Here is a 25,467-nt window from a genome sequence, read left to right as displayed (position 1 = left end):
GCCACTCTTCAAATGCCCATTTAATGGCTAAGAGTTCGCGGTTGCCAATATCATAGTTACTCTCAGTGAGCGAAAACTTCCTGGAGAAGTAGGCACAGGGACGGAGATGGGTGAGGGACCTGGTACCCTGGGACAAGACAGCACCCACTCCCACCTCGGAGGCGTCAACCTCCACGATAAATGGCTCCATTTCGTTAGGCTGAATCAGCACTGGGGCCGAGATAAAGCACTTCTTAAGGATCTCAAAAGCCTGGACCGCCTCTGGAGGCCAATAGAGGAGAGCAGCACCTTTGCGAGTGAGATCCGTAAGAGGCTTAGCGATGACCGAGAAGTTAGCAATAAATCTCCTGTAATAATTAGAAAACCCCAGGAAGCACTGTAACGCCTTCAGGGAGGCAGGTTGGACCCATTCCGCCACAGCCTGAACCTTGGCAGGGTCCATGCGGAATTCATGAGGAGTGAGGATTTGACCCAAAAATGGTATCTCTTGCACCCCAAACACACATTTTTCGGTCTTAGCAAATAGTTTGTTTTCCCGAAGGGCCTGGAGCATCTTCCTGACATGCTCAATGTGGAAGGACCAGTCCTTGGAAAACACAAGTATGTCATCAAGGTACACTACAAGAAATACCCCTAGGTAGTCTCTTAAAATCTCATTTATGAAATTCTGGAAGACCGCGGGAGCATTACACAACCCAAAGGGCATGATGAGGTATTCGAAATGACCTTCGGGCGTGTTAAACGCAGTCTTCCACTCATCCCCCTCTTTGATGCGGATAAGGTTATAAGCCCCCCGTAGATCAAACTTAGAGAACCATTGGGCCCCCTGAACCTGATTGAAGAGATCAGGAATCAAAGGAAGGGGGTACTGGTTCCTTACAGTGACCTTATTCAAGTTCCGGTAGTCGATGCACGGCCTAAGACCACCATCCTTCTTCCCTACGAAGAAAAAGCCAGCACCTACCGGAGAAGTAGAGGGGCGAATGTAACCCTTGGCCAGGCATTCCTGGATATATTCTCTCATGGCTTCACGTTCGGGACAAGAGAGATTAAATATCCTACCCTTATGGAGCTTAGCTCCTGGTACCAAATCGATAGCACAATCGTATTCTCTATGAGGAGGTAACACTTCGGAGGCCTATTTAGAGAAAACATCAGCGAAGTCCTGAACAAACTCAGTTAGAGTGTTCACCTCCTCAGGGAGAGAAATAGAATTAACAGAAAAACATGACGTCATGCATTCATTACCCCATTTGGTGAGATCCCAAGTATTCCAGCTAAACGTGGGATTATGCAACTGCAACCAGGGAAGGCCTAAAACCAAATTGGACGATAATCCCTGCATCACCAGTACAGAGCACTGCTCCAAATGCATGGAGCCAACAAGGAGTTCAAAAACAGGGGTATGCTGTGTAAAATAACCATTAGCAAGAGGAGTGGAGTCGATACCCACTACCGGGACAGGTTTAGGCAAATCAATCAATGGCTTCGCTAGAGACATAGCAAATTCCACAGACATAATATTAGCAGAAGACCCTGAATCCACGAAGGCACTGCCGGTAGCAGACCTACCACCAAAAGAGACCTGAAAGGGAAGCAAGATTTTATTAGGTTTCATCTTTACGGGAAATACCTGTGCACCCAAGTGACCTCCCCGATGATCACTTAGGCGTGGAAGTTTTCCGGCTGCTTATTCTTACGCCTAGGAGAGTTGTTCACTTGATGCTTGTCATCCCCACAGTAGAAGCAGAGACCATTCTTCCTGCGGAACACTCTACGTTGTTGGGGGGACACGGAGGCCCCGAGTTGCATAGGTACAGCCGAGTCAAACCAGGAGTGAACGAGGTACAGAACGCTGAGCAGGAGAGTGGTCAGAAAGCCAAGGTCAATAACAAGCAGAGGATGAGTAGTACAAGCAGCACCAGCAAGGCCAGGAAACATGCAGAGAAGAATCACAGGCAAAGGAGGAACAGGAAAGGCAGGTATAAATAGACAGTGGGCGGGAGCTAGCTCAGTCTGGCCAGGCTGTGATAGGCTCTCCCACTCCTAAGCCTGCCATCCTGAGTGGTGGAAGATGGAGTCAGTCTCACAGACATAGGAGCAGGTGCAGACTGATTGTCCACGGGCGTCGACACAGAAGCTGTGTCTGGCAAATCCTTTACACTATCTCTCACTGGTAAAATTAACCTAGCCTAAAAATTCTAGACTGTTCATGTCTTTGACAGTGGGCAATCTTACAAAATCAGCAAGGGATCAAATACTTATTTCCTTCACTGTAACTAGCCCAAGGTAAATTGCATGTACAATATATTACTTTGTTTGGATTGTAAACTCTTGTGGGCAGGATTTTCTCTCCTTTTATATATATATATATATATATATATATATATATATATATATATATATATTTATATTTAGAATATTGTATGTTTATTTTATCCTCGGATTGTGAAACGCTATGGCTAAGGTTACTGTGAACAGATCCCTAAATTTTAATTTCATTATCATGATTATCATTTTAATCTAGACATGCTGTAATTTAAGAAACAATGTAATATGTCTAGGGCCTGGGCTCATGGAGAGTGCAGAGATAAACTTCAGGATATAAGGACTTCAGAACTATGGTTACAGACTTTGACACTCCATACAGTATTATGAATCAGATTAAAGAGGACCTACCAGCTCTCCTGACATGTCTATATTTAATAAATACCTTGTATCTCCCACGAAATAGCAATTTTGAAGCATCTTTTCTTAGAACTTTGCATTGTGTAATTCCTCTGTTATTCCTCCTGGATATGTACAAATAAATTGGCAAATCGATAATGGGGTAATGCCTAGTTGTCAATTATTCATACTTTTTCATGAGGAATAACTGAGGAACTGCACAATGCAGAGTTCTTCCAAAAGATGTTCAAGCATTGCTATTTCATGGAGGATACAAGTATTTACTAAAACATACATGTCAGGTGAGCTGACAGGTTTTCTTTAAGGCACACAGCAGTGTTTCTAAATGTTTCAGTGTTTCTAAGTGTTTCTACAGGACTTCCAGCTGCTTTACATGAAACAACATATAGCAAGGGTATATTCACACGCTGCCCTCAAATCGCATTTTTTGCCACCATTTTTGCAAAACCGCTGCAAATATACAGATATTGCAATATTTATGTAATGGATTTGCCTGACACGGCTTCTTTGTCGACGCCCCCGTGGTTAATCAGCCTGCATCTGTGCCTAGGTCTGTTAGAGTGACTCGAGGAGTGGGAGAACCTATCACAGCCTGGCCAGACGGAGCTAGCTCCCGCCCTCTGTCTATTTATACCTTCATTTCCTGCTCCTCCTTTGCCTGTGATTCTGTCTGGTTTCCTGGCTCTGCTGTTCCTGCTAATACCATTGACCTCTGTTTCAAATTGACCCTGGCTTTACTGACTACTCTCCTGCTCTGCGTTTGGTACCTCGTACACTCCTGGTTTGACTCGGCTCGCTTACTACTCTTGTTGCTCACGGTGTTGCTGTGGGCAACTGCCCCATTTCCCTTAGCTTCTGTGTACCCTTGTCTGTTGGTCTGTCGTGCACTTATTGAGCGTAGGGACCGTCGCCCAGTTGTACGCTGTCGTCTAGGACAGGCCATGCAAGTAGGCAGGGACTGAGTGGCGGATAGATTAGGGCTCACCTCTCTGTCTCCCTACCTCGTCATTACATAATCACAGTCCCCACAAAAAATGTGCGCCTTAAAGTCCCGTCCAAAACATTTGCTCCCCGGTATATAGGGCCGTACGAGATCATTGAGGTCCTTAACCCTGTCTCCTTCAGGCTGGATTTACCCCTGTCCTTTCAGATACACAACGTGTTCCATGCCTCCCTCCTGAAAAGATGCTCCCCGTCCTTGGCTACCTCGAGGAAACCTCCGGTCCCTGTTCTCACTCCTGAAGCGGTAGAATTCGAGGTCGCCAAGATTGTGGACAGCAGGATGGTCCAGGACACCCTCCAGTACCTGGTCCATTGGAGAGGTTACGGGCCTGAGGAGAGGACTTGGGTACCCGCCCGGGATGTTAACGGCGGGTTATTGCTCTGGAAGTACCATCTTCGGTTCCCCAACAAGCCAGGTCCACCTAGGAAGGGTCCAGTGGCCCCTCATAAAAGGGGGGGTACTGTAATGGATTTGCCTGACACGGCTTCTTTGTCGACGCCCGTGGTTAATCAGCCTGCATCTGTGCCTAGGTCTGTTAGAGTGACTCGATCTGCTACCACTCAGGCTGGGAGGCTGAGGAGTGGGAGAACCTATCACAGCCTGGCCAGACGGAGCTCTATTTATACCTTCATTTCCTGCTCCTCCTTTGCCTGTGATTCTGTCTGGTTTCCTGGCTCTGCTGCTGCTGCTGCTCCTGCTAATATTATTATCCTCTGCTTCAAATTGACCCTGGCTTTACTGACTACTCTCCTGCTCTGCTTTTGGTACCTCGTACACTCCTGGTTTGACTCGGCCCGCTCACTACTCTTGTTGCTCACGGTGCTGCCGTGGGCAACTGCCCCATTTCCCTTAGCTTCTGTGTACCCTTGTCTGTTGGTCTGTCGTGCACTTATTGAGCGTAGGGACCGTCGCCCAGTTGTATGCCGTCACCTAGGATGGGCCGTGCAAGTAGGCAGGGACTGAGTAGATTAGGACTGGTAGATTAGGGCTCACCTGTCTGTCTCCCTACCCCGTCATTACAATTTATATCACGTTTGTGCCCTAGTGTCATTTAATTTCGATGACTGCTAAACACTAAATGATTTGATATCATTAGTCAGTTTTTTTTTAATGCATAACTGATAAGAGGCCTTAGGAAACACAGCAAGAAACTAAAATTAATTGTAAACTTTTTAATAATTCCTGAGATAGACAGGCAAGAGAACTTGATTCCAGGATTGGATGTAAGATTTATTCTCTTATTATTCATTTCAGCAGATGACTTACTTGATCTCCATTGCTACACAAATCCGTTGTGACCTGCTCCATCGCCATTGCCATGTTATGGAGGTATCCCCCTTTAGAAACTTTGCTTTTAGAGAGGAATGCCACACCACAGTGTTATCATAAGGCGGTACACAGAGTGCCCATGGGTCTATAATATGCACCAATAAGGCACCATGCACATGGCTTTGCTGTGTGCGGGAGCCCTTAACACTGTATGATTTCTTGTAGAAGGGAGGACCTAAACCATCATGTATAGCATGGAGAGGCAGTGTAATGTATTGCAGACAGAACTTCCTGTGACTACTTCTGTACTTGTAACTAGACATACACCCAAGAGGTCACCCATGCAGGTTGTTGTGTTTTAAGAATACACTAAATAGATGCTGCAAGAAAAGCAGTACATGTAGATTTATCAAAGACACATAATACTAACAAACTATGTGTAAGGAGCTGCCAAGTCTAATCATGTAGCAAAGTATTGAACATCTCGTCACAGAATCACCCAATAGAACACGAGCTGCCGTCAATTTGTCAATAATAAGTACAGTCTCAATTGACCTGTTCTGATACACAAATACTATTGTACTATAAGAAAGACGTTTATTAAGATTATTTTTACAGTTCTCCTTGAATTGTATGTGCGTCAGTCAAATATAAACTGTAATGGACACAGTTTATTAGCAAGCTTTACATGTGTTTTACATGTCCCTATACATATGATGGGACAGGGCAGTGTGTCAATGACGGTGGCAGCTTGGAAATGCATATTTTGTGGCATAGTAAGTCCACGTAGCGTCCCATGACCTTATAACCACATTCTGCATTGATAAGCACATTTCTGCATTCTCAAGCTCCCATTAATTAGAAGAATTATTACTTGAGTCTTGTTCTTTGTTCTTCCTGGCAAATCCCATAGAAACATGGTTCATTTTTTTTTCTTGATGCGTCCTGAAAGATTTTCCATTCACACATCTGTCTTAGCACTGAGAGAACTGTCCTCTGTTCGAACTTCCTCACGGTTTTTCACATTGTCAGTTCTATCCTGTTTACATGGCAAACGAAGAAGAATCTGACGGAATTTTTTGACAGCAAAGAAATAGACAAGTGGGTCTAGTGCGGCATTTAGGGTGCTGAGGCAAGAAGTAAAGCGGTTTGCTAAAGCTAACCCTTGCCTTAAGTCACAGGGAGATAGCTTAGCAGCACTTTCACCACCTGGCATCAAGACATGATAAAGTGCCCGACTGAGATGGTATGGAACAAAGCAGATAAGGAATATTGTGAGAACCAGGAGCACCATCTTTACAGCACGCTCCTTGGGTTTCCTATCACCTCCTTTACGGAGTCGCTTCAATATAAGACCATAGCAAGTGACTGTGGCCAAGAAGGGTATGGCAAAGGCTGCACTGAGTGATGACAATGCCCGCAAAGATGGTGTTTCACGATAAAGCAGTCGACAAACTGATTCCTCCATTGCTGCTCCTCGACCCAACAGTAACGGTGCAGTAGCAAATGCAACAATAGCCCACAAAAAGCCACAAGTCAAATGAGCATGTAATGGTTTTCGGAACTTGACTGAGTTGAGAGGATGTACAATAGCGAGATACCTATCAATGCTTATGCCAGCCAAGAAGTAAAGACTGGCATACATATTGAGATAGAAGACAAAGCCAGATAGTCGGCACGCCAATGAACCAAAAGGCCAGCTGTTTTCTGACAGGTGGTAGAAGAGCCGAGTTGGTAAGCTGAGCAACAGGAAAAGATCTGATAAGGCCAGGTGAAGGAGAAAGATGTCAGAGGGTGACTTAGGTTGGCGGTCTCGCACAAAGAGTGACAGGGCGATGATGTTTCCCAGACCTCCAACAAATAGGCCCAGCAGGTAGCATACAGACAACAGAGCATTTTCCAGCCATGTTTCATGAACACACGGATCCACCCAAACCAGGCTGGAGGAGTTATCGAACATTTTGTCCCCAGGATTAGTCATTGTCAGCAAGCTTCTGTGCCACACTGGAAGACAGAGGCATAATCATTATTATTATCGTTATTACATACCAAGTGTTTACTTCAACTGTAATGAATTACTTATTAGTCTATTCTTTATCTAATTCCTGAATAGTGATCAGAAATCATAGTGATTATATATGTGTATATTTATTCCCTGCCTTGGCAATGATGCAAAGCATTTTATTTGAAGTTCAGTGCAGAAAATGTTACATCATACGATAAAATGTTACATCATACGTTACTTACCAAAATTAACTTTTTATGGGCTGACAACAGTGGACACTAAACCGTTACTCCATGCACCACCTGCAATATGATAGTATAGGTTAGATTTAATCCTTATTGCTTTTTTTCACCGAGGCTATACAAGCATATAAAATTGTAAAATAAATGTTACAGGTCTAAGAAAATCATTTTTTTCCAAGAATCTCATCAGGTAAATTTCCTACAACTTCTATGGGCTATTTCCATAAAAATATAATAATATTTTGTTTAATAAAAGTAAATTATTGTTATTCACTTTCTCTCTGATAGAGATGAGCGAACTTATGAAAAGTTCGGTTCGGCTGGTTCGCCGAATTTCATGAAAAAGTTCGATTCGGACCGAACTAGTTCTGACCGAACCTGTAATACAAGAAAGCCCCTAAAAATCGTGTATAACACTGTTTAAAAGCCCTAGAAGCCCTGTATAACACTCTTAGGTCACCCATGAGTGTATCCAAGTACTTTTGAGCTGTCTTTAAGGCAAAGTTAGTGTCAAAGTTACGCCAACATGTATGGCTATAGGAAAACGGATGGGACACGGTGATAACTAACAGAAACCACTGCACTTGTGCATGTTGTATGCTTAATGCATTGTTAAAAAAGGTACAAAAATTAACCATTTTTGGCGGCAGATGCCTGCCAGGCTTCATACATATAAGGTGGTAAAAGAAGAAGCAATGGCTTTTGACAAGCCCTCAAAAAATTTACCCTTTATGGTGGCAGATGCCTGCCGGGGATCATCCATACATGGATGTAAAAGCAACAAGCAATGGCTTTTGACAAGCCCTCCAAAAATGTACCCTTTTTATTGGCAGATACCTGCCGGGGTTCATCCATACATGGATGTAAAAGCAACAAGCAATGGCTTTTGAGTGCAAGCCCTCCAAAAATTTACCCTTTTTATTGGCAGATGCCTGCCGGGGTTCATCCATACATGGATGTAAAAGCAACAAGCAATGGCTTTTCACAAGCCCTCCAAAAATTTACCCTTTTTATTGGCAGATGCCTGCCGGGGTTCATCCATACATGGATGTAATGTAAAAGCAACAAGCAATGGCTTTTCACAAGCCCTCCAAAAATTTACCCTTTTTATTGGCAGATGCCTGCCGGGGTTCATCCATACATGGATGTAAAAGCAACAAGCAATGGCTTTTCACAAGCCCTCCAAAAATTTACCCTTTTTATTGGCAGATGCCTGCCGGGGTTCATCCATACATGGATGTAAAAGCAACAAGCAGACGGCAGTGGAGGTGTATTGGTGGTAGTAGAGGTAGCCAACAGACAGCAAGGGTGGTAGTAGTAGTAGCAGCACATTAAAAGAGACTGGACAGTCACAGGGCAAAGCCCTGTGGTGGGGCAGGCCTGCTTGTAGCAGACGGCAGTGGAGGTGTATTGGTGGTAGTAGAGGTAGCCAACAGACAGCAAGGGTGGTAGTAGAGGTAGCAGCACATTAAAAGAGACTGGACAGTCACAGGACAAAGCTCTGTGGTGGGGCAGGCCTCAGGCCTGCTTGTAGCAGATGGCAGTGGAGGTGTATTGGTGGTAGTAGAGGTAGCCAACAGACAGCAAGGGTGGTAGTAGTAGTAGCAGCAGCACATTAAAAGAGACTGGACAGTCACAGGACAAAGCCCTGTGGTGGGGCAGGCCTCAGGCCTGCTTGTAGCAGACGGCAGTGGAGGTGTATTGGTGGTAGTAGAGGTAGCCAACGGACAGCAAGGGTGGTGGTAGTAGTAGTAGTAGCAGCACATTAAAAGAGACTGGACAGTCACAGGACAAAGCCCTGTGGTGGGGCAGGCCTCAGGCCTGCTTGTAGCAGATGGCAGTGGAGGTGTATTGGTGGTAGTAGAGGTAGCCAACAGACAGCAAGGGTGGTAGTAGTAGTAGTAGCAGCACATTAAAAGAGACTGGACAGTCACAGGACAAAGCCCTGTGGTGGGGCAGGCCTGCTTGTAGCAGACGGCCGTGGAGGTGTATTGGTGGTAGTAGAGGTAGCCAACAGACAGCAAGGGTGGTAGTAGTAGTAGCAGCACACATTAAAAGAGACTGGACTGTCACAGGACAAAGCCCTGTGGTGGGGCAGGTCTCAGGCCTGCTTGTAGCAGATGGCAGTGGAGGTGTATTAGTGGTAGTAGAGGTAGCCAACAGACAGCAAGGGTGGTAGTAGTAGTAGCAGCAGCACATTAAAAGAGACTGGACAGTCACAGGACAAAGCCCTGTGGTGGGGCAGGCCTCAGGCCTGCTTGTAGCAGACGGCAGTGGAGGTGTATTGGTGGTAGTAGAGGTAGCCAACAGACAGCAAGGGTGGTAGTAGTAGTAGCAGCACATTAAAAGAGACTGGACAGTCACAGGACAAAGCCCTGTGGTGGGGCAGGCCTCAGGCCTGCTTGTAGCAGACGGCAGTGGAGGTGTATTGGTGATAGTAGAGGTAGCCAACGGACAGCAAGGGTGGTGGTGGTAGTAGTAGTAGTAGTAGTAGCAGCACATTAAAAGAGACTGGACAGTCACAGGACAAAGCCCTGTGGTGGGGCAGGCCTCAGGCCTGCTTGTAGCAGACGGCAGTGGAGGTGTATTGGTGGTAGTAGAGGTAGCCAACAGACAGCAAGGGTGGTAGTAGTAGTAGCAGCACATTAAAAGAGACTGGACAGTCACAGGGCAAAGCCCTGTGGTGGGGCAGGCCCGCTTGTAGCAGACGGCACTGGGGGTGGATTGGTGGTAGAAGTAGTAGCAGCACCAACAGCGGCACATTAAAAAAAGAGTGGACAGGACAGAATCCCGTAGTAGCAGGCGGCAGTAGCAGGCGGCAGCGGCAGCAGCAATGTCAGATCTAATCAGTGGCATCAGGCACAGGGGTTTTAAAATCCTCACCGATCCACGCTTGATTCATTTTCAGAAACGTGAGATTTTCCAATCTTGTTCACTTAGGGGTGATGAAGCCCCCTGCCGCGCTGAATACCCTCTCTGACGCTACACTGGAGGGTGGACAAGACAGTACACCCATGGAAAACTGGGCCAGTTCTTGCCAATGATCCAAACTGCTGACCCAGAAGTCCATGGGGTCTGGGATCAGGATTTCTGACGGAGAAAGGGCACAGTCCAGGTACGAGTGAACCTGGTTGTTTAGGTGCTGGACCTGGTGATGGTGAACATCCCTTTGGTGACTTCGATGTGTGTCAGGTCGGGGTATTGGATGTAAAAATGTTGTCATCATATTTTCCAAACTGAATTGGCTGCTGCTGCTGCCGCCTATTGCAGAGGTAGCTCTGCCAGAGGCGGCGGAACGATGAGACAGTGGGGAGCGGAGAGTGGACCCCGGTCAGACATGCTTGCAGCAGGTGTTTGCCGTTTGAAAGCCGTGACAAGCTGGCTGCATAGCTTCTCTCGATAATAAGCCAATTTTGCCTCCCTCTCGGAAGGCGCAAAAAACTCCCCCATTCTGGCTTTATACCGAGGGTCTAAAAGTGTGGCTATCCAGTACCCATCTCTTTGATTCATGCTAACAATGCGACAGTCAGCGTGCAAGTAACGAAGCATACAGCTCGCCATCCTGGCCAGCGTTTCAGAGGGCCCGGTTGGTTCCATCTCCGCCCCATACTGCCATGGTTGTCCATCATCAAGGTCGTCGTCAGACTCGTCATCACCATCACTGTCATGTTGTGCGGCTGCCTCGTCCCCTATCCCTTTCTGTGATTCCATCTCCAAATCCAGCTCCCCTTCAGGTCCTGTTTCCTCATCCTCATCCTCCTCCTCCTCCTCCTCAACATCCATAGCCAGATGTGATCCTTCCTCAATCCTTTGCTGAATCATCGCTGTGAGCGTTTGCTCCACAATGAATATCAGCGGCATAACATCGTTCATTCCGCTAGCGTCACGGCTCACAAATCGTGTGGCCTCTTCAAAGGGCTTCAAAACGCGACATGCGTCTCTAACCAGCTGCCAGTGCCTGAGCTCGAAATTACACTGGCTCCAAACGCTGCCCGTCTGCTGCATCAGGAAATCATTCACGGCTTTCCGCTGTTCGTACAGACGGTCCAACATGTGCAGGGTGGAATTCCAGCATGTTGGAACGTTGCAAATCAGGCTGTGTTCTGGGAGATTGTTTTGACGCTGCAAGTCCAGGAGGGGGTGCTTAAATGCATACGAACGTCTAAAGCGATCGCAAACCCTCCTGGACATGGCCGGCACACCCTTCAAACCAACATATGACTTTAAGAAGCGTGTTATGACCAGATTGATCACATGTGCCATGCAAGGAGCGTGTGTCAGGTGACCTAGACGCAGCGCAGCCACAACGTTCTTCCCGTTATCAGAGACAACATTGCCCAATGTGAGTTTCAGAGGAGACAGCCAGCGTGCAATTTCCTCCTTGATGCACAGCAGCAGCTCCTGCCCTGTGTGGCTTTTCTCGCCCAGGCTCAGCAGGTGTAAGACAGCGTTGCGGTGCTTCACCTTGCACCTATGAAAAGAGGAGGGAAGATATGCTGTTCCTGTCGGGGACGGGAAGACCTCCATTGAGGAGGGCAAGGAGGAGTAGGAGTAGGAGGAGGAGGATGGTAGGCGCCTGGTGTCCGGAGTTGAACCAGAAAGATACAAGCGTGGAGGTGGTAATGCATGGCATTGCTGCGGTGGTGCATCGGACTGCAAAATATTGACCCAGTGGGCCGTGAAAGACATGTACTGTCCCTGCCCATAGTTGCTGCTCCACGTGTCGACGGTGGCATGTACCCTGCTGCACACGGATAATTGCAAGGACTGGCCCACCTTTTCCTCCACGTGCTTGTGCAAGGTAGGGACAGCTGTTTTGGAGAAGTAATGTCGGCTAGGTATTCGCCACCTAGGCTGAGCGCACGCCATCAATTGCTTGAAGCCGGCGGAGTCGACCAGGTGGTACGGCAGCGACTGCACCACCAACAACTTAGCCAGGTGTGAATTAAGCCGCACGACAAGTGGATGACTGGGTATATATTGTTGCTTATTGGACAACGATTCCGTAATGGATAACTGACGGGACGTAGGAGGAGCACTAGATGACAGTGATGATGATGATGACAACGACATGGTGGATAAGGCCTGGCTACTACTTAGATGACAGGGACTCGGAGCAGCAGCAACAGCGGCAGAGGGGTCTTCATTAGATGTACATGATGGTGGGGCATGTCGATTGTCCCACATGGCCTTGTGATGCTGCTCCATGTGTGTACGTAGATCGGTAGTTCCAACATTGCTGCCATGCCCACACCTTACTTTCTGCTTGCAGATACGGCACTGTGCCATGTTTTCGTCCTCCGGGAAGGTACAGAAAAATTGCCACACGGCAGAGTACCGTAAAGAGGTAGTACCACGTCCACCACCACCACCTCCACCACCTGAGCTTGCCCTTTGTCTGGCAGGCTTTTTTCGGGAGCCTACACCAGTAGCATCAGTGTCGCCGTCACCGGCTCCTGAGCTGACCCTACCGCTGCAACGTTTTGCAGATTGACTTCTGCCCCTACTTCGGCTTGGCTGTTTATCACTGCCAGTGCCGCCACTACTACCCTCCGTCATCACCTCGTCACCTGGTTCCCACGTCCTGTCTAAAACAACATCATCATAGCCCTCCTCATCATCCCCGCCACTTCTGTCACTGTGTTGTGAATGTGATGTGACATCATGGCGGGCTCCATGCCCCCCCTCATTACTGCGTCTGCCACCATGGCTACCACCAACACCCCCAATACCACAGCTATGCGTCTCGGACACCGCTTCCACCTCCACCACCGCCGCAACACACTCCGTTGGCTGACTCGCGGAAAACAAATCATCATCACTATCTTCCTTCGCACCCGAGGAGATGTCTCTTAGGACTCTCAGGAAAGATGGCTTCCCGCTAGGAAGGGGGAGTGAAGACATAGATGATGGAATGGAAACGCTAGAAATACCCATATTACTACTGTCACTGTGCCAAGGAACTGTAGAGGATCTGGAATCCAACGAAACCTGGCTTGAAGCCAGATCGTCAGAGTCTTCCTGCTGAGATGACCGCGAGCCAGCCAACCAGTCCACAATGGCCGTATTGCATAAAGTAACCCGCCCACCAGAGGAGATGGACAAGTCTGGCTTGCTGATACTGCTACTACTACCAGCAGGCACATGGCTGCTGCTACTAGTGGAACTGGGCACATGTCTTGTGCCACAAATGCTGGTATTGGGTCTTGCACCAACAGATCCAACATTTGGACTGGAAGAGGACATGGCATGGGTGTTTTTTTCCTCTGCCCCGTCCTTTCACAACCTTTTTTTTACCAGACATTTCACTGCTTGAGTGCAGCAAGTTGAATCAAAACCCCAGGGATGAGCCCCTTCTAAAAGCGTATTCAGACACTGGCTTGGCAAATGGCAATGAATGAGAATTTCTATCAGCCACGCCACGGTGCACTCAGGGAATGCTGGGCGTTGTAGTACTACAAAGGCTGCCTGTATTGCAAGTTGGATTGTTATGTTAACGGCCGGGGATGAGCCCCTTCTAAAAGCTTATTCACACACTGGCTTGGCAAATGGCAATGAATGAGAATTTCTATCAGCCACTGCACTGACTCAGGGAATGCTGGGCGTTGTAGTACTACAAAGGCTGCCTCAGCTGCCTGTATTGCAAGTTGGATGCAACGGGGATGAGCCCCTTCTAAATGCGTATTCACACACTGGCTTGGCAAATGGCAATGAATGAGAATTTCTATCAGCCACGCCGCGGTGCACTCAGGGAATGCTGGGAGTTGTAGTACTACAAAGGCTGCCTGTATTGCAAGTTGGATTGTTATGTTAACGGGGATGAGCCCCTTCTAAAAGCTTATTCACATACTGGCTTGGCTAATGGAAATGAATGAGAATTTCTATCAGCCACGCCGCGGTGCACTCAGGGAATGCTGGGCGTTGTAGTACTACAAAGGCTGCCTGTATTGCAAGTTGGATTGTTATGTTAACGGGGATGAGCCCCTTCTAAAAGCTTATTCACACACTGGCTTGGCAAATGGCAATGAATGAGAATTTCTATCAGCCACGCCGCGGTGCACTCAGGGAATGCTGGGCGTTGTAGTACTACAAAGGCTGCCTGTATTGCAAGTTGGATTGTTATGTTAACGGGGATGAGCCCCTTCTAAAAGCTTATTCACACCCTGGCTTGGCAAATGGCAATGAATGAGAATTTCTATCAGCCACGCCGCGGTGCACTCAGGGAATGCTGGGCGTTGTAGTACTACAAAGGCTGCCTGTATTGCAAGTTGGATTGTTATGTTAACGGCCGGGGATGAGCCCCTTCTAAAAGCGTATTCACACACTGGCTTGGCAAATGGAGAGTTTGTATTGCAATTTGGATGTTGAGAGTAGACTCCCGCTGTAGTGGATGAGCCCCTTCGATTGCTGGATTCCTGGCTTTTAGATTCCTTAAGCTTTCCCTAACTGCACAGAGATGCTATCCCTACAGCTCCTGTCTGTAAAATGGCCGCTGAGCTCCGTGCATAGACTTTTATTGCAGGCTTGAGCCCGCCCCTATGCTGCCTCCCGATTGGCTGGCAGAGCCGTTTGCAAGGCATTATGGGGTAGCCTGATGTCAGGTGATATTGTGTTTGGTCAAAACGGGTTCGGCTGAACCCGGTGAAGTTTGGATTCGCTGCGAACCGAACTTTTCCCGATGTTCGGACCGAAACCGGGTTCGGTTGTCCCGGTTCGCTCATCTCTACTCTCTGACACTGAACCCATATGAAACCTGCTCATTTCAATCGAGTTATGACATTTAGTACTGAAAAATGGCAAGCTTGTGCATAGATTACTAATAAAAAAAATACACATGAAGGGGAATGTAAGAAATAATGTATTTAATAGTATCTAGCCAAAGTGCATTCAGAAAGTTTTCAGACCCTTTCAATTTTTTCACATTTTGTTATGTTGAGGCCTTGTGCTAAAATAAAAAATAATTCAAGTTTTTCCCCATCATTCTGCACTCAATAACCCCAAATTTTTACAAATTTATTAAAAATGAAAAACTCAAATTGTGCATGGACATAAGTATTCAGACCCTTTGCTATGACACTTGAAATATAGCTTTGGGGGCCTCCCATTACTCTGGTTCATCTTTAAAATCTTTCTACACCTTGATTGGAGTTCACCTGTGGTAAATTCATTTGATTGGACGTGATTTGGAAAGAGACAACCCTGTCTATATAAGGTCTCACAGCTGACAATGCAAAACAGAGCAAAAACCAAGCCATGGGGAGGAAAGAACTGACTGTAGAGCTCAGAGACAAGATTGTGTGGTGGTAGAGATCTGGAGAAGAGTACGAGAAAATTTCTGCTGCACTGAAAGCTCCCAAGAGCACACTGGTCTCCATAATTCTTAAATGGAAGGCGTTTGGAACAACCAGGACTCAGTAGAGCTGGCCACCCCACCAAACTAAGTAACGGGGGAGAAGGGCCTTGGTAAGAGAGGTGACAAAGAACCCAATGGTCACTCTAGGTGAGCTCCAAAGATCCTGTGTGCAAATTGGAGAAACTTCCAGAAGGTCAACCACCACTAGATATTCTTAATGAAAACCTGATCCAGAGTGTTCTGGACCTCAGACTGGGCCGAAGGTTCACCTTCCAACAAGACAATGACCCTAAGCACATGGCCAAGACAACTCAGGAGTGGCTTAGTGACGTTTCTGTGAATGTCCTTGAGTGGGCCAGCCAGAGCCCTGAGAGGAACCCAATCAAACACCTCTGGAGAGACCTGAAAATGATCGTCCACCGACAGTCCCCATCCAACCTGACAGAGCTTGAGAGGTTCTGCAGAGTATAATGTCAGAAAATCCTCAAACCCAGGTGTGTAAACCTTGTGGCATCATACCCAAGAAGACTGGAGGCTGAAATCCCTGCCAAAGGTGATTCAACTAAGTACTGAGTAAAGAGTCTGAATACTTATGTCCATGCAATATTTTAGTTTTTCCTTTTCAATAAATTAGCAAAGATTACGAATATTCTGCTTTCACTTTGTCATTATGGGGTATTGAGTGCAGAATCATGGGGAAAAACGTGATTTTTTTTTTTGTTTCAGCACAAGGCCTCAACATAATAAAAGGTGAAAAAATATAAAGGGTCTGAAGATTTTCCACATGCACTGTATCTATCTATCTATCTATCTATCTATCTATCTATCTATCTATCTATCTATCTATCTATCTGTCTGTCTGTCTGTCTGTCTATCTGTCTGTCTGTCTGTCTGTCTGTCTGTCTGTCTGTCTGTCTGTCTGTCTATCTATCTATCTATCTATCTAACTATCATATATTTCAAATATGAGGCAGCACTTCAAAGTAGTGAAAAAGATGAGCGTCTACATGGGGAAAATAACACATTTGGTATTGTTACATACTAAAATATGAGAGGATTATTTATTTGGTTAAATAAACTGCAATAAATTGAATCAATAAATCACAAGCCCCCATAATCCTTCAATATTTGGTAGAGTAAGAAATAAAAAAACATATTCACCTTTAAAAGGTGCTATTTTTCTGTAGTATCGAAAGTGTTAATAATTTCAAAATGAAATGCTATGAACATTTGAACACATTTTGGAGCACATTTACTACTCTGTCTGGATCGAGAAAGTGTCAAAAAATGTGCCAAACTTTAGCACAAATTTTGATTATTGCATTTCACTAGACACTTTCTAAAAGTGATCTTAAAATTGCCGTGGCCTAGAGGGACGTAGCATTGCTTAAAATACACCAAATGTGTGCCGAAGAAGCGCTAAAAAACAAGCATACAATTCAATTTCTGGCGCAAAGTTTGCCAAATAAAAAGAGGTATAAGGAAGAGGAAAGTGTCCAACAGATCATGCGAGAGAGAAGTTTGGTGCATTTTATGCCTGCCTGGTCTAAGTTTACGCCGTCTATTAGACATCATTAGTAAATGTGGACCTGTATGTTTTAATCCCCTTTGCCGTTTTCAAGGTCTCTGCTTGGTGCCAATTAAATATTCTTGTTGTGAGATTATATGGTATCTAATGAAGTTTTTCTTTATAAATTTTTCCCTTTTGCCTCAAATCTCACTTTTTGCAAAAAAAATAAAATAAGTTCAGGTGAACTGACGGAATCGGCTGAGAGAGAACAATATAGATTCTATCTATAGAGGATTCACAGCTGTATCGTAAAAAGTAAAAACATTGTTTAGTCAATCAGAAAAATGCTTAAAATATCAAAAGATATTTATTTATTATCGTTGTTATTATTATTATAATTATTATTATTATTATTATTATTATTATTATTATTATTATTATTATTAATAATAATAAACCCTTCAGGACTTGAGCCTGTTTTGGCCTTGAGGACAAAGCCGATTTTTTCAAATCTGACGTGTCACTTTATGCAGTGATAACTTGGGAATGCTTTTATTAATAATAGTAATTCTGAGATCCAAGTCTTTTCTTGTGACAGATTGTACTTTATGTTAGTAAAAACATTTCTTTGATAAAATTCATATTTATGTGTGAAAAATACCAATATTTAGAGAAAATTTGCAAAAATTATCATTTTTCGAAATGTAAATGTATCTCCTTGTAAGACAGATAGTAATACCACACAAAATAGTTACTATTTCATATATCCCATACGTCTACTTTATGTTTGCATCATTTTTTGAACATCCTTTTATTTTTCTACGACTTTACATGTCTCAGAACTTTAGCAGCAATTTCTCATATTTTCAAGAACATGTCAAAAGGCAATTTTTTCAGGGACCAGTTCAGTTCTGAAATGGCTTTGAGGGCCTTATATATTAGAAAGTCCCCATAAATCACCCTATTTTGAAAACTGCACCCCTCAACGTATTCAAAACAGCATTCAGAAAGCGTTTTAACTCTTTAGGTGTTTCTCAGGAATTAAAGCAAAGTAGAGGTGAAATTTACAAATGTAATTTTGTTTTGCCAAAATTCATTTGTAATACAGTTTTTTCTGTACCACAGAAGGTTTTATCCGAGATATGCCACTCAATATTTATTGTCCAGATTCTGCAGTTTTTATAAATATCCCACATGTGGCCCTAGTGTCCTAATAGACTGAAGCACAGGCCTCAGAAGCAAAGGAGCACCTAGTGGATTTTGGGGCATCCTTTTTTTTTATAATATATTTTAGGCACCATGTCAGGTTTGAAGAGGTCTTGTGGTGCTAAAACAGTAAACCCCCCACCCAAAGTGACCCAATTTTGGAAACTACACCCCTCAAGGAATTTTTCTAGGGGTATAGTAAGCACTTTGACTCCACAATTATTTTTTTTGCTGAATTCATTGGAATTAGTCTGTGAAGATGAAAATCTACTTTTAATGCCCCCATAGCTGCCCCATAGAATATAATGCCCTCCATAGCTGCCACATACAGTAATGCCCCCATAGCTACCCCATACATTATAATGTCCCCCATACAGTATAATGCCCTCCATAGCTGCCACATACAGTATAATGCCCCCATACAATATAAAGCCCCCATAGCTGTCCCATACAGTACAATGCCCCCATACAGTATAAGGCCCCCCACAGCTGTCCCATACAGTATAATGCCCCCCATACAGTATAATGCCCCCATAGCTGTCCCATACCCAGTGTAATGCCCCCATACAGTATAATGACCCCTCAGCAGCTACCATATGAGCCCCTCCCTCTAATACCCAGTATAATGTCCCCATATGTATGTACCTAATAGAAAAATAATAACATAATTACTTACCTATCCCCGTTCCCACGACGGGTGGAGGAGATCCTTCTCCTCCTCTGTGAGTGACTTGGCGCAGACAAGCGCAATGACGTCACTACATCGCGCCTGCCTGCGCCGAGCCGCTCAGGTCACAGTGAATTCTGGAGCCTTGCTTCAGCATAGAACCCAACTGAATGTGCATCCTGCAGACGCAGATTCAGTAGGAAGCGGGACCAGCGCGGTCAGCACTGTGTCGTGCGGAGCCCCCCAGGCTTAGGAACCCAGTTGTGACCCCTGTAGCTACGCCACTGCCTGGGACACTGCTCTGCTCCTGACAACACTGTCCATATATGGACAGTGATGTCAGGTGCTTTCATAGGGATGGACTCCCAGAGCAGAGCTGCTTCTAGCACTCTGCCTGGGACTCCTTTTCTCCTCCTGACGTCACTGTCCATATATGGACAGTGATGTCAGGGGCTTCCACAGAGACGAGGTCCCGGAGCAGAGCCGCTAGCGCTCTGCCTGGAACTCCTTCTCTCCTCCTGACATCACTATGCATATATGGACAGTGATGCCGTGACGACGGTAGTGTTAGCCGAGTGGGCCCCCCAAGTGTAGTGGGCCCCAGCACTTGCCCGGGTGCACCGGGTGCTGACGCCGGCCCTGACCACTGCAGCCAATTACTGGCCTCAGCACTGGTTAAGTGTGACATCATCGGTGCAGCTCAGTAAACAAGGACCGTCGGGGGATTTAAAGGGTAAGTAATGCTTCTTTTATTATATATTTGTATGAACCTGGCACACAGCAGATGTTCAGCAGTGCCCTTCTCTCTATTACTGGCTACTCTAGACCAACACCCCCTAGTAGCTACAGGGAAATTAGGCTCTGTTCACATCTGCGTTGGTGCTGTAACAGTTTTTGGCAGCATTTACTTGAAAAATAGTGCTACATGATGCACTATTTTCCCATCAAAACAGCGAACATTACGCCAATGAACCTCATTGGAAGTCAATGTCCTACGTTTCAGTGGTACATGTGCGTATGTGTCCCGGGTTATTCATGTGTACAGTATATATGGCATCATTATTTGTGAATAGAATATATAGCAGCATCATTCATGTGTACAGTATATATGGTGGCATTATTCATGTGTACAGTATACAGTGGCGTTATTCATGTGTACAGCATATATTGCTTCATGTGTAAATAGCAGTATTAGTACATGTGTACATTATATATGGCGACATTATTCATGTGTGTAGTATAGTAGCGTTATCCATGTGTACAGTATATATGGTGGCATTATTTATGTGTACAGTATATATGGTGGCATTGCTCATGTGTACAGTGTATATCTAGCAGCATTATTAATCTGTACAGTATAGTGGCGTAATGGATGTGTACAGTATAGATGGCGGCATTCATTTCCTTAATTTCCCTTACTGCTCACACTGTAAATCACCAACACACTTGTAGCGGCGGTTCACAGTATAACAGCCTTCTTCAAATTGAAGTGAACAGACAGTAATAACGTGAACCGTCGCTACAAGTGTGTCGGCGATTCACAGTGTGAGCAGTGAAGGAAATGATCATACGAGTGCTGCGGCCTCTTCAAAACAGCTGATCGGCGGTTCCTCCGGGAGTCGGACCCCAAACGATCAAATATTGATGGTTTGTTCATAAATTTTTGATGACTAGAAATCTCCTGAAACACCCCCAAAATGACTTTTTTTTAATGGAAAGTCACCCCCCCCAGGTATTAATTTAATGACATATCAGAGATTTGAAAATCTGCAGAGTAAAATGTCTGCAGCATGTGAATGAGATTTGTAAAATCTCATCTATTTGCCTCGTACTGAAACCTTCTGCAGACATTACCTGCGCAAATTCACAGGTAAAATCTGCAGCGAATCCGCCACATATTACTTCACACTAAGGCTAGGGGTACATGGTGACTTTGCCCGTGACACAGGTCGCACAGCCAAAGATCGCTATGTCTCATAGCTTACACGGCAAGTACTCATAGTCAATGTGGTCGCGTTGCGACCTGCAAGTGCGACACGACAGTTTGGATTTCTTCCAACTCACATGTCGTGGCAACTTGCGCGTCGCAACACAACCACATTGACTTTTATTATTTGCAATGTAGGCTACGGGACATAGCAATCTTTTGGCTGGGCGACCTGTGTCGCGACCAAAGTTGCCGTGTAGCAGATAGATAGACAGACAGACAGACAGACAGGCCAGGGAGGGATAAGATATAACTAATGGAAATGTTTGTTACTAACAAACTTTTCTGTGACCGCTGTGACAGGCTGTCACAGCAATTACATGACCGGAGACCACACTGAGTGGTCTCTGGGTGAAAGCTCTGTGATATCAGCTGTCTAGAGACAGTCTAAATGCTGCCAGGGAACAGGGTAACTCTGCAACACATTCTGGAACATCCATGCAAAGCCAATTGCAGACGTTTATAGTCTATGGGTGGTCCGCACTGGTTAAAGTGCACAATGTATATGGTGGCATTATTCATGTGTGCAGTATATATAGAAACATTATTCATGTGTACATTATAGTGACGACATTATTCATGTTTGTAGTATATATAGCAGTATTATTAGTGTACACAGTATGTTGTATCAGCAACCAGCGAACCCGGGAATGTACCGGGACCCACTGTATGGTGATATCTTCAGGGGGGGGGGGTTGTGAAGCACTACCTGGGAGGGGGGCTTTGTGGCACTACCTGGGAGGGGGGCTGTGTGGCATTACCTGGGAGAGGGGCTGTGTGGCACTACCTGTGAGAAGGGCTGTGTGGCACTACTTGGGAGGGGGCTGTGTGGCATTATCTACAGAGGGCACTAAATTTATGGGGATGCAAACTGGGGGCATAAACAGGGCCTAACTTCTATATGGGGGCACAAAGTGACGTTTCCTGCCATTTTACTACTAAGTCTGTGTCATCCAAGGGCAAACATAAAGCTGGAGCCGGCCCTGTGTTGTATTATGTATGTGTTCAGTATATAGGGACATTGATTTGTACAGTATATATGATGATAATATTCATGTGTATAGTATATATGGTGCCATTATTCATTTGTACATATGACTGCATTGTTAGTGTGTACAGTATATAGTGGCATTACAAAGAATATGATGAATTTGGGAAGTAAGGATTACTAAAATATTAATTTCATCCACCTAATAATTAAGTTAAAATATAATTTATCCTTACTGATAATAAACAAATTAGGGACACATGTAATATATCCTGGTGGAGTATAAGATGTATTATTTTATTTGCAGTTATATTCTTAATATATCTGTAATATTTTATTTATTACTAGAAATTAAACTATTATTCGGGAGAGTCCATTTCCGGGTATAGACACCATTGACTCATCTCCATCAGGTCCCCATTCCCACTGCCTTCCTTCTGTGCTGCTAAAACAATACTTATTGGTAATCAGACATGGTTCCTGTATAAGAGTTGTGGCCGGTGTATACATTCAGGCCATTAAAAGCTGCTATTATTTAGCTTTTTTCTGGGATTTACTGAAATATTTGAGTAGCACAACAGGAAGGCAGCGTATGAGAAACAATGTTTAATGTTTTTGTATAGTTGAAGGGTGGGTCCGCAACCGTGCAAACATATTTCATGGACAGCAGGTGGGCCTGTGTGCTTTAAAATGCCAGGACTGATTTTATGTCCCAGTCCTGCCCTGCGTCAGGTAAGTCACTATTAACTCCTTCTGTACTCAAGACAACTGGGGACATCACCATAAATCACTTTACTAACACCATGTATAGTTCTCTATAACCCATAATTAACCCTTAAAGTGCCTCATATTATTTAGTGGTGTAAGTTGGAACTATTTGTGAATTAAATTGCAGTATTATGTGTTAACCGTATGGCAGTATTATGTGGGTTGTTTAAGAGAGTCTTATTGGATACCACATATTATTTGGTATTATGTGTGCTTTACATGGAAGTACTATTTTGGCATTATCCTGCTGAAAGAGGCGACTGCCATTAAGGAATACTGTTACTATAAAGTAGTGTACATGGGCTGCAACCATGTTTATGTAGGTGGTACGTGCCAAAGTAACATCCACATGAATGCCAAGACCCAAAGTTTTCCAGCAGAACATTTCCCAGAGCATCTCACTGCCTATACCGGCTTGTCTTCTTCCCATAGTGCAGCCTGGTGCCATCTCTTTCCCAGGTAATTGACGCACATGCACCCGTCTGTCCACATTATGTAAAAGAAAATGTGATTCTTTAGACCGGGCCACCTTCTTCCATTGCTCCATGGTCCAGTTCAGATGCTCACGTGCCCATTGTAAGCACTTTCGGAGGTGGACAGGGGTCAGTGTGGCAACTTCTGACCGGTCTACGGCAATGCAGCCCAAAACGCAGCAAGCTGTACTGTGCGTTCTGACATCTTTGTATCATAGCCAGCATTAACTTTTTCAGCAATTTCTGCTACAGTAGCTCTTATGTGGGATTGGACCAGATAGGCTGGCATTCATTACCCACACTCAATGAGCATTGGGCACCCATGACCCTTTTGTCAGTTCACAGGTTCTCCTTCCTTGAACCACTTTTGGTTGGTACTAACGACTGCATGTCGAGAACACCCCACAAGACCGTCCATTTTGGAGATGCTCTGACCCAGACATCTAGCTATCATAATATTAACATTTTCAGATTTGCTCAGATCCTTACGCTTGCCCATTTTTCCTGTTTCTAGCACATCAACTTCCAAGAACTGACTGTTTATTTGCTGCCTAATATATCCAACCAATGGACAGGTGCCATGTATATATATATATATATATATATATATATATATATATATATATATATAGATATATACCTCTATCTATCTATCTATCTATCTATCTATCTATCTATCTATCTATCTATCTATCTATCTATCTATCTATACACAAAGGAAGTCCACCGTCCAGCAGCACCAGCTTTAAAGATATAGATGGGTGCATGCCCTTGGAACCCGGTCACAGTTCCATATCCGGTAAACGCTGTAGCAAGGCTCCTTGCACAGAGCCGATACGTCGCACGGGGGCAATTAAAGCTACCTTTTTTTCACCTTGACATATGAGTGCTGCCTATTATTGGATGTTTATGTATATACATACATACATACATACATACATACATACATACATACATACATACATACATACATACATACATACATTGTATATAGACAGCTTATGCAACAAAAAAAACTTCCTAAAATGCTTCTTGCACAGGGCTCATTTTCTGTAAAGCTGGCCCTGCCGGTGGGTCAGCAGAACGGACTCAGAAGGAGGCTCAGAACTTGAGAGATTTTATATTCCAAATGAGGAATAGAATTCGAATATCATGGAGGCAATAGGAGTGTTTTATGTAAATTATAAGTGAGTTGTTATAAAGGAATGGTTACATGTGGTTTCCCTATATCCTGAATTAATGACAGTTATGGAGAATTTTGGAGAATAGTCTGAAAAGATGAAAAAAACTAAGATATGTATAACAGCAAATAGTCTTAAAGGGGTTTTCTAGAAATAGAGCTTAATCACTGTATAAATGAAAAAGTATACAAATTTCTGATATGGTTTGTGTTTTACCATTTTTAAGATATTTTTTGTTACTAATATGAACAAAAAAGTAGCATTTACTGTGAACTGTGAAATAATGATAATTACAAATCCCAATAACCTGCACCAGCAATCAGTTGAGAGTAAGACTAGAAATTGTATTCACTGAATGCAAGCAGAAATCTTGAAAATTGTAAGGAATTGATAGACAAGATATATTAACAAGCTTTATAACTTTTTATTATACAGTGATTAAGCTTTATTTATATAAAACCGGAAAGTCCCATTAAATATGATCTATACTTTATCTAATCAACTTACTTTACATATTGTAGCCAGTGATATTACTAATTATACATGTAAATTTATTCAAGATAAAAGAGTACTATCCACCAATAATAAACCACACATAGTATCAAGACTTATAACAACAGTCGGTTACATAACTATATTGGCAAATCCCATCTAACTTTTAAAATATTACGTAATGGGATTGTAAAATGTTACCAGACCTAACAATGATAGAGTCACTATAATAGATGATATACTTACAGCCTCATTCGTCTCCTGCTCTTTCTGCCACTTTGAATGGTCTACCCTTCTCTGTCCCTTAGTTTAAGTAGGACTGTGTGTCTGTCTTGGGGTAGTCAAAAAGGCTCTTTCACTAGATAGGAGGGTGTCCCCCACATTCTTGTCCTCTTCACCCCCCGAACAGATAGTTATAGTAGCATTTTTCATAGTAGGACAAAGAGGGGAGTGTGTCTGTAGAACGGATGAGTGAACTGTTGCCATAGGAACTTGGGGGTGTACATGTTTGAGGGGGTTATGACTTTTTGTCAGAAGAGACTATCATCCCTTGTGTGCTATTAGGCATAATAAGCTGCTCATCGGAGGGCCCCCATTATGTGCTGGGCTCACACATACTCATCTTGTTCTGCTGT

General features: G+C 44.4%; 1 protein-coding gene across 1 annotated transcript; it reads right to left on the bottom strand.

Annotated features, from left to right (window-relative positions):
* Positions 1-4,686: 4,686 nt before the first annotated feature.
* On the bottom strand, positions 4,687-25,235 carry GPR17 (G protein-coupled receptor 17). Its single transcript, XM_075863965.1, has 3 exons — positions 25,079-25,235; positions 7,208-7,267; positions 4,687-6,964 (listed from the first exon to the last, which is right to left on the bottom strand). The coding sequence occupies exon 3, from the start codon at positions 6,939-6,941 to the stop codon at positions 5,922-5,924; it is 1,020 nt and encodes a 339-aa protein (XP_075720080.1). The 5' UTR covers positions 6,942-6,964; positions 7,208-7,267; positions 25,079-25,235; the 3' UTR covers positions 4,687-5,921.
* Positions 25,236-25,467: the final 232 nt, after the last annotated feature.

This window comes from Rhinoderma darwinii, chromosome 4 (genome assembly GCF_050947455.1).
Source record: "Rhinoderma darwinii isolate aRhiDar2 chromosome 4, aRhiDar2.hap1, whole genome shotgun sequence".
Lineage (NCBI taxonomy): Eukaryota > Metazoa > Chordata > Amphibia > Anura > Rhinodermatidae > Rhinoderma > Rhinoderma darwinii.
This window is presented reverse-complemented; position numbering and strand designations above follow the sequence as displayed.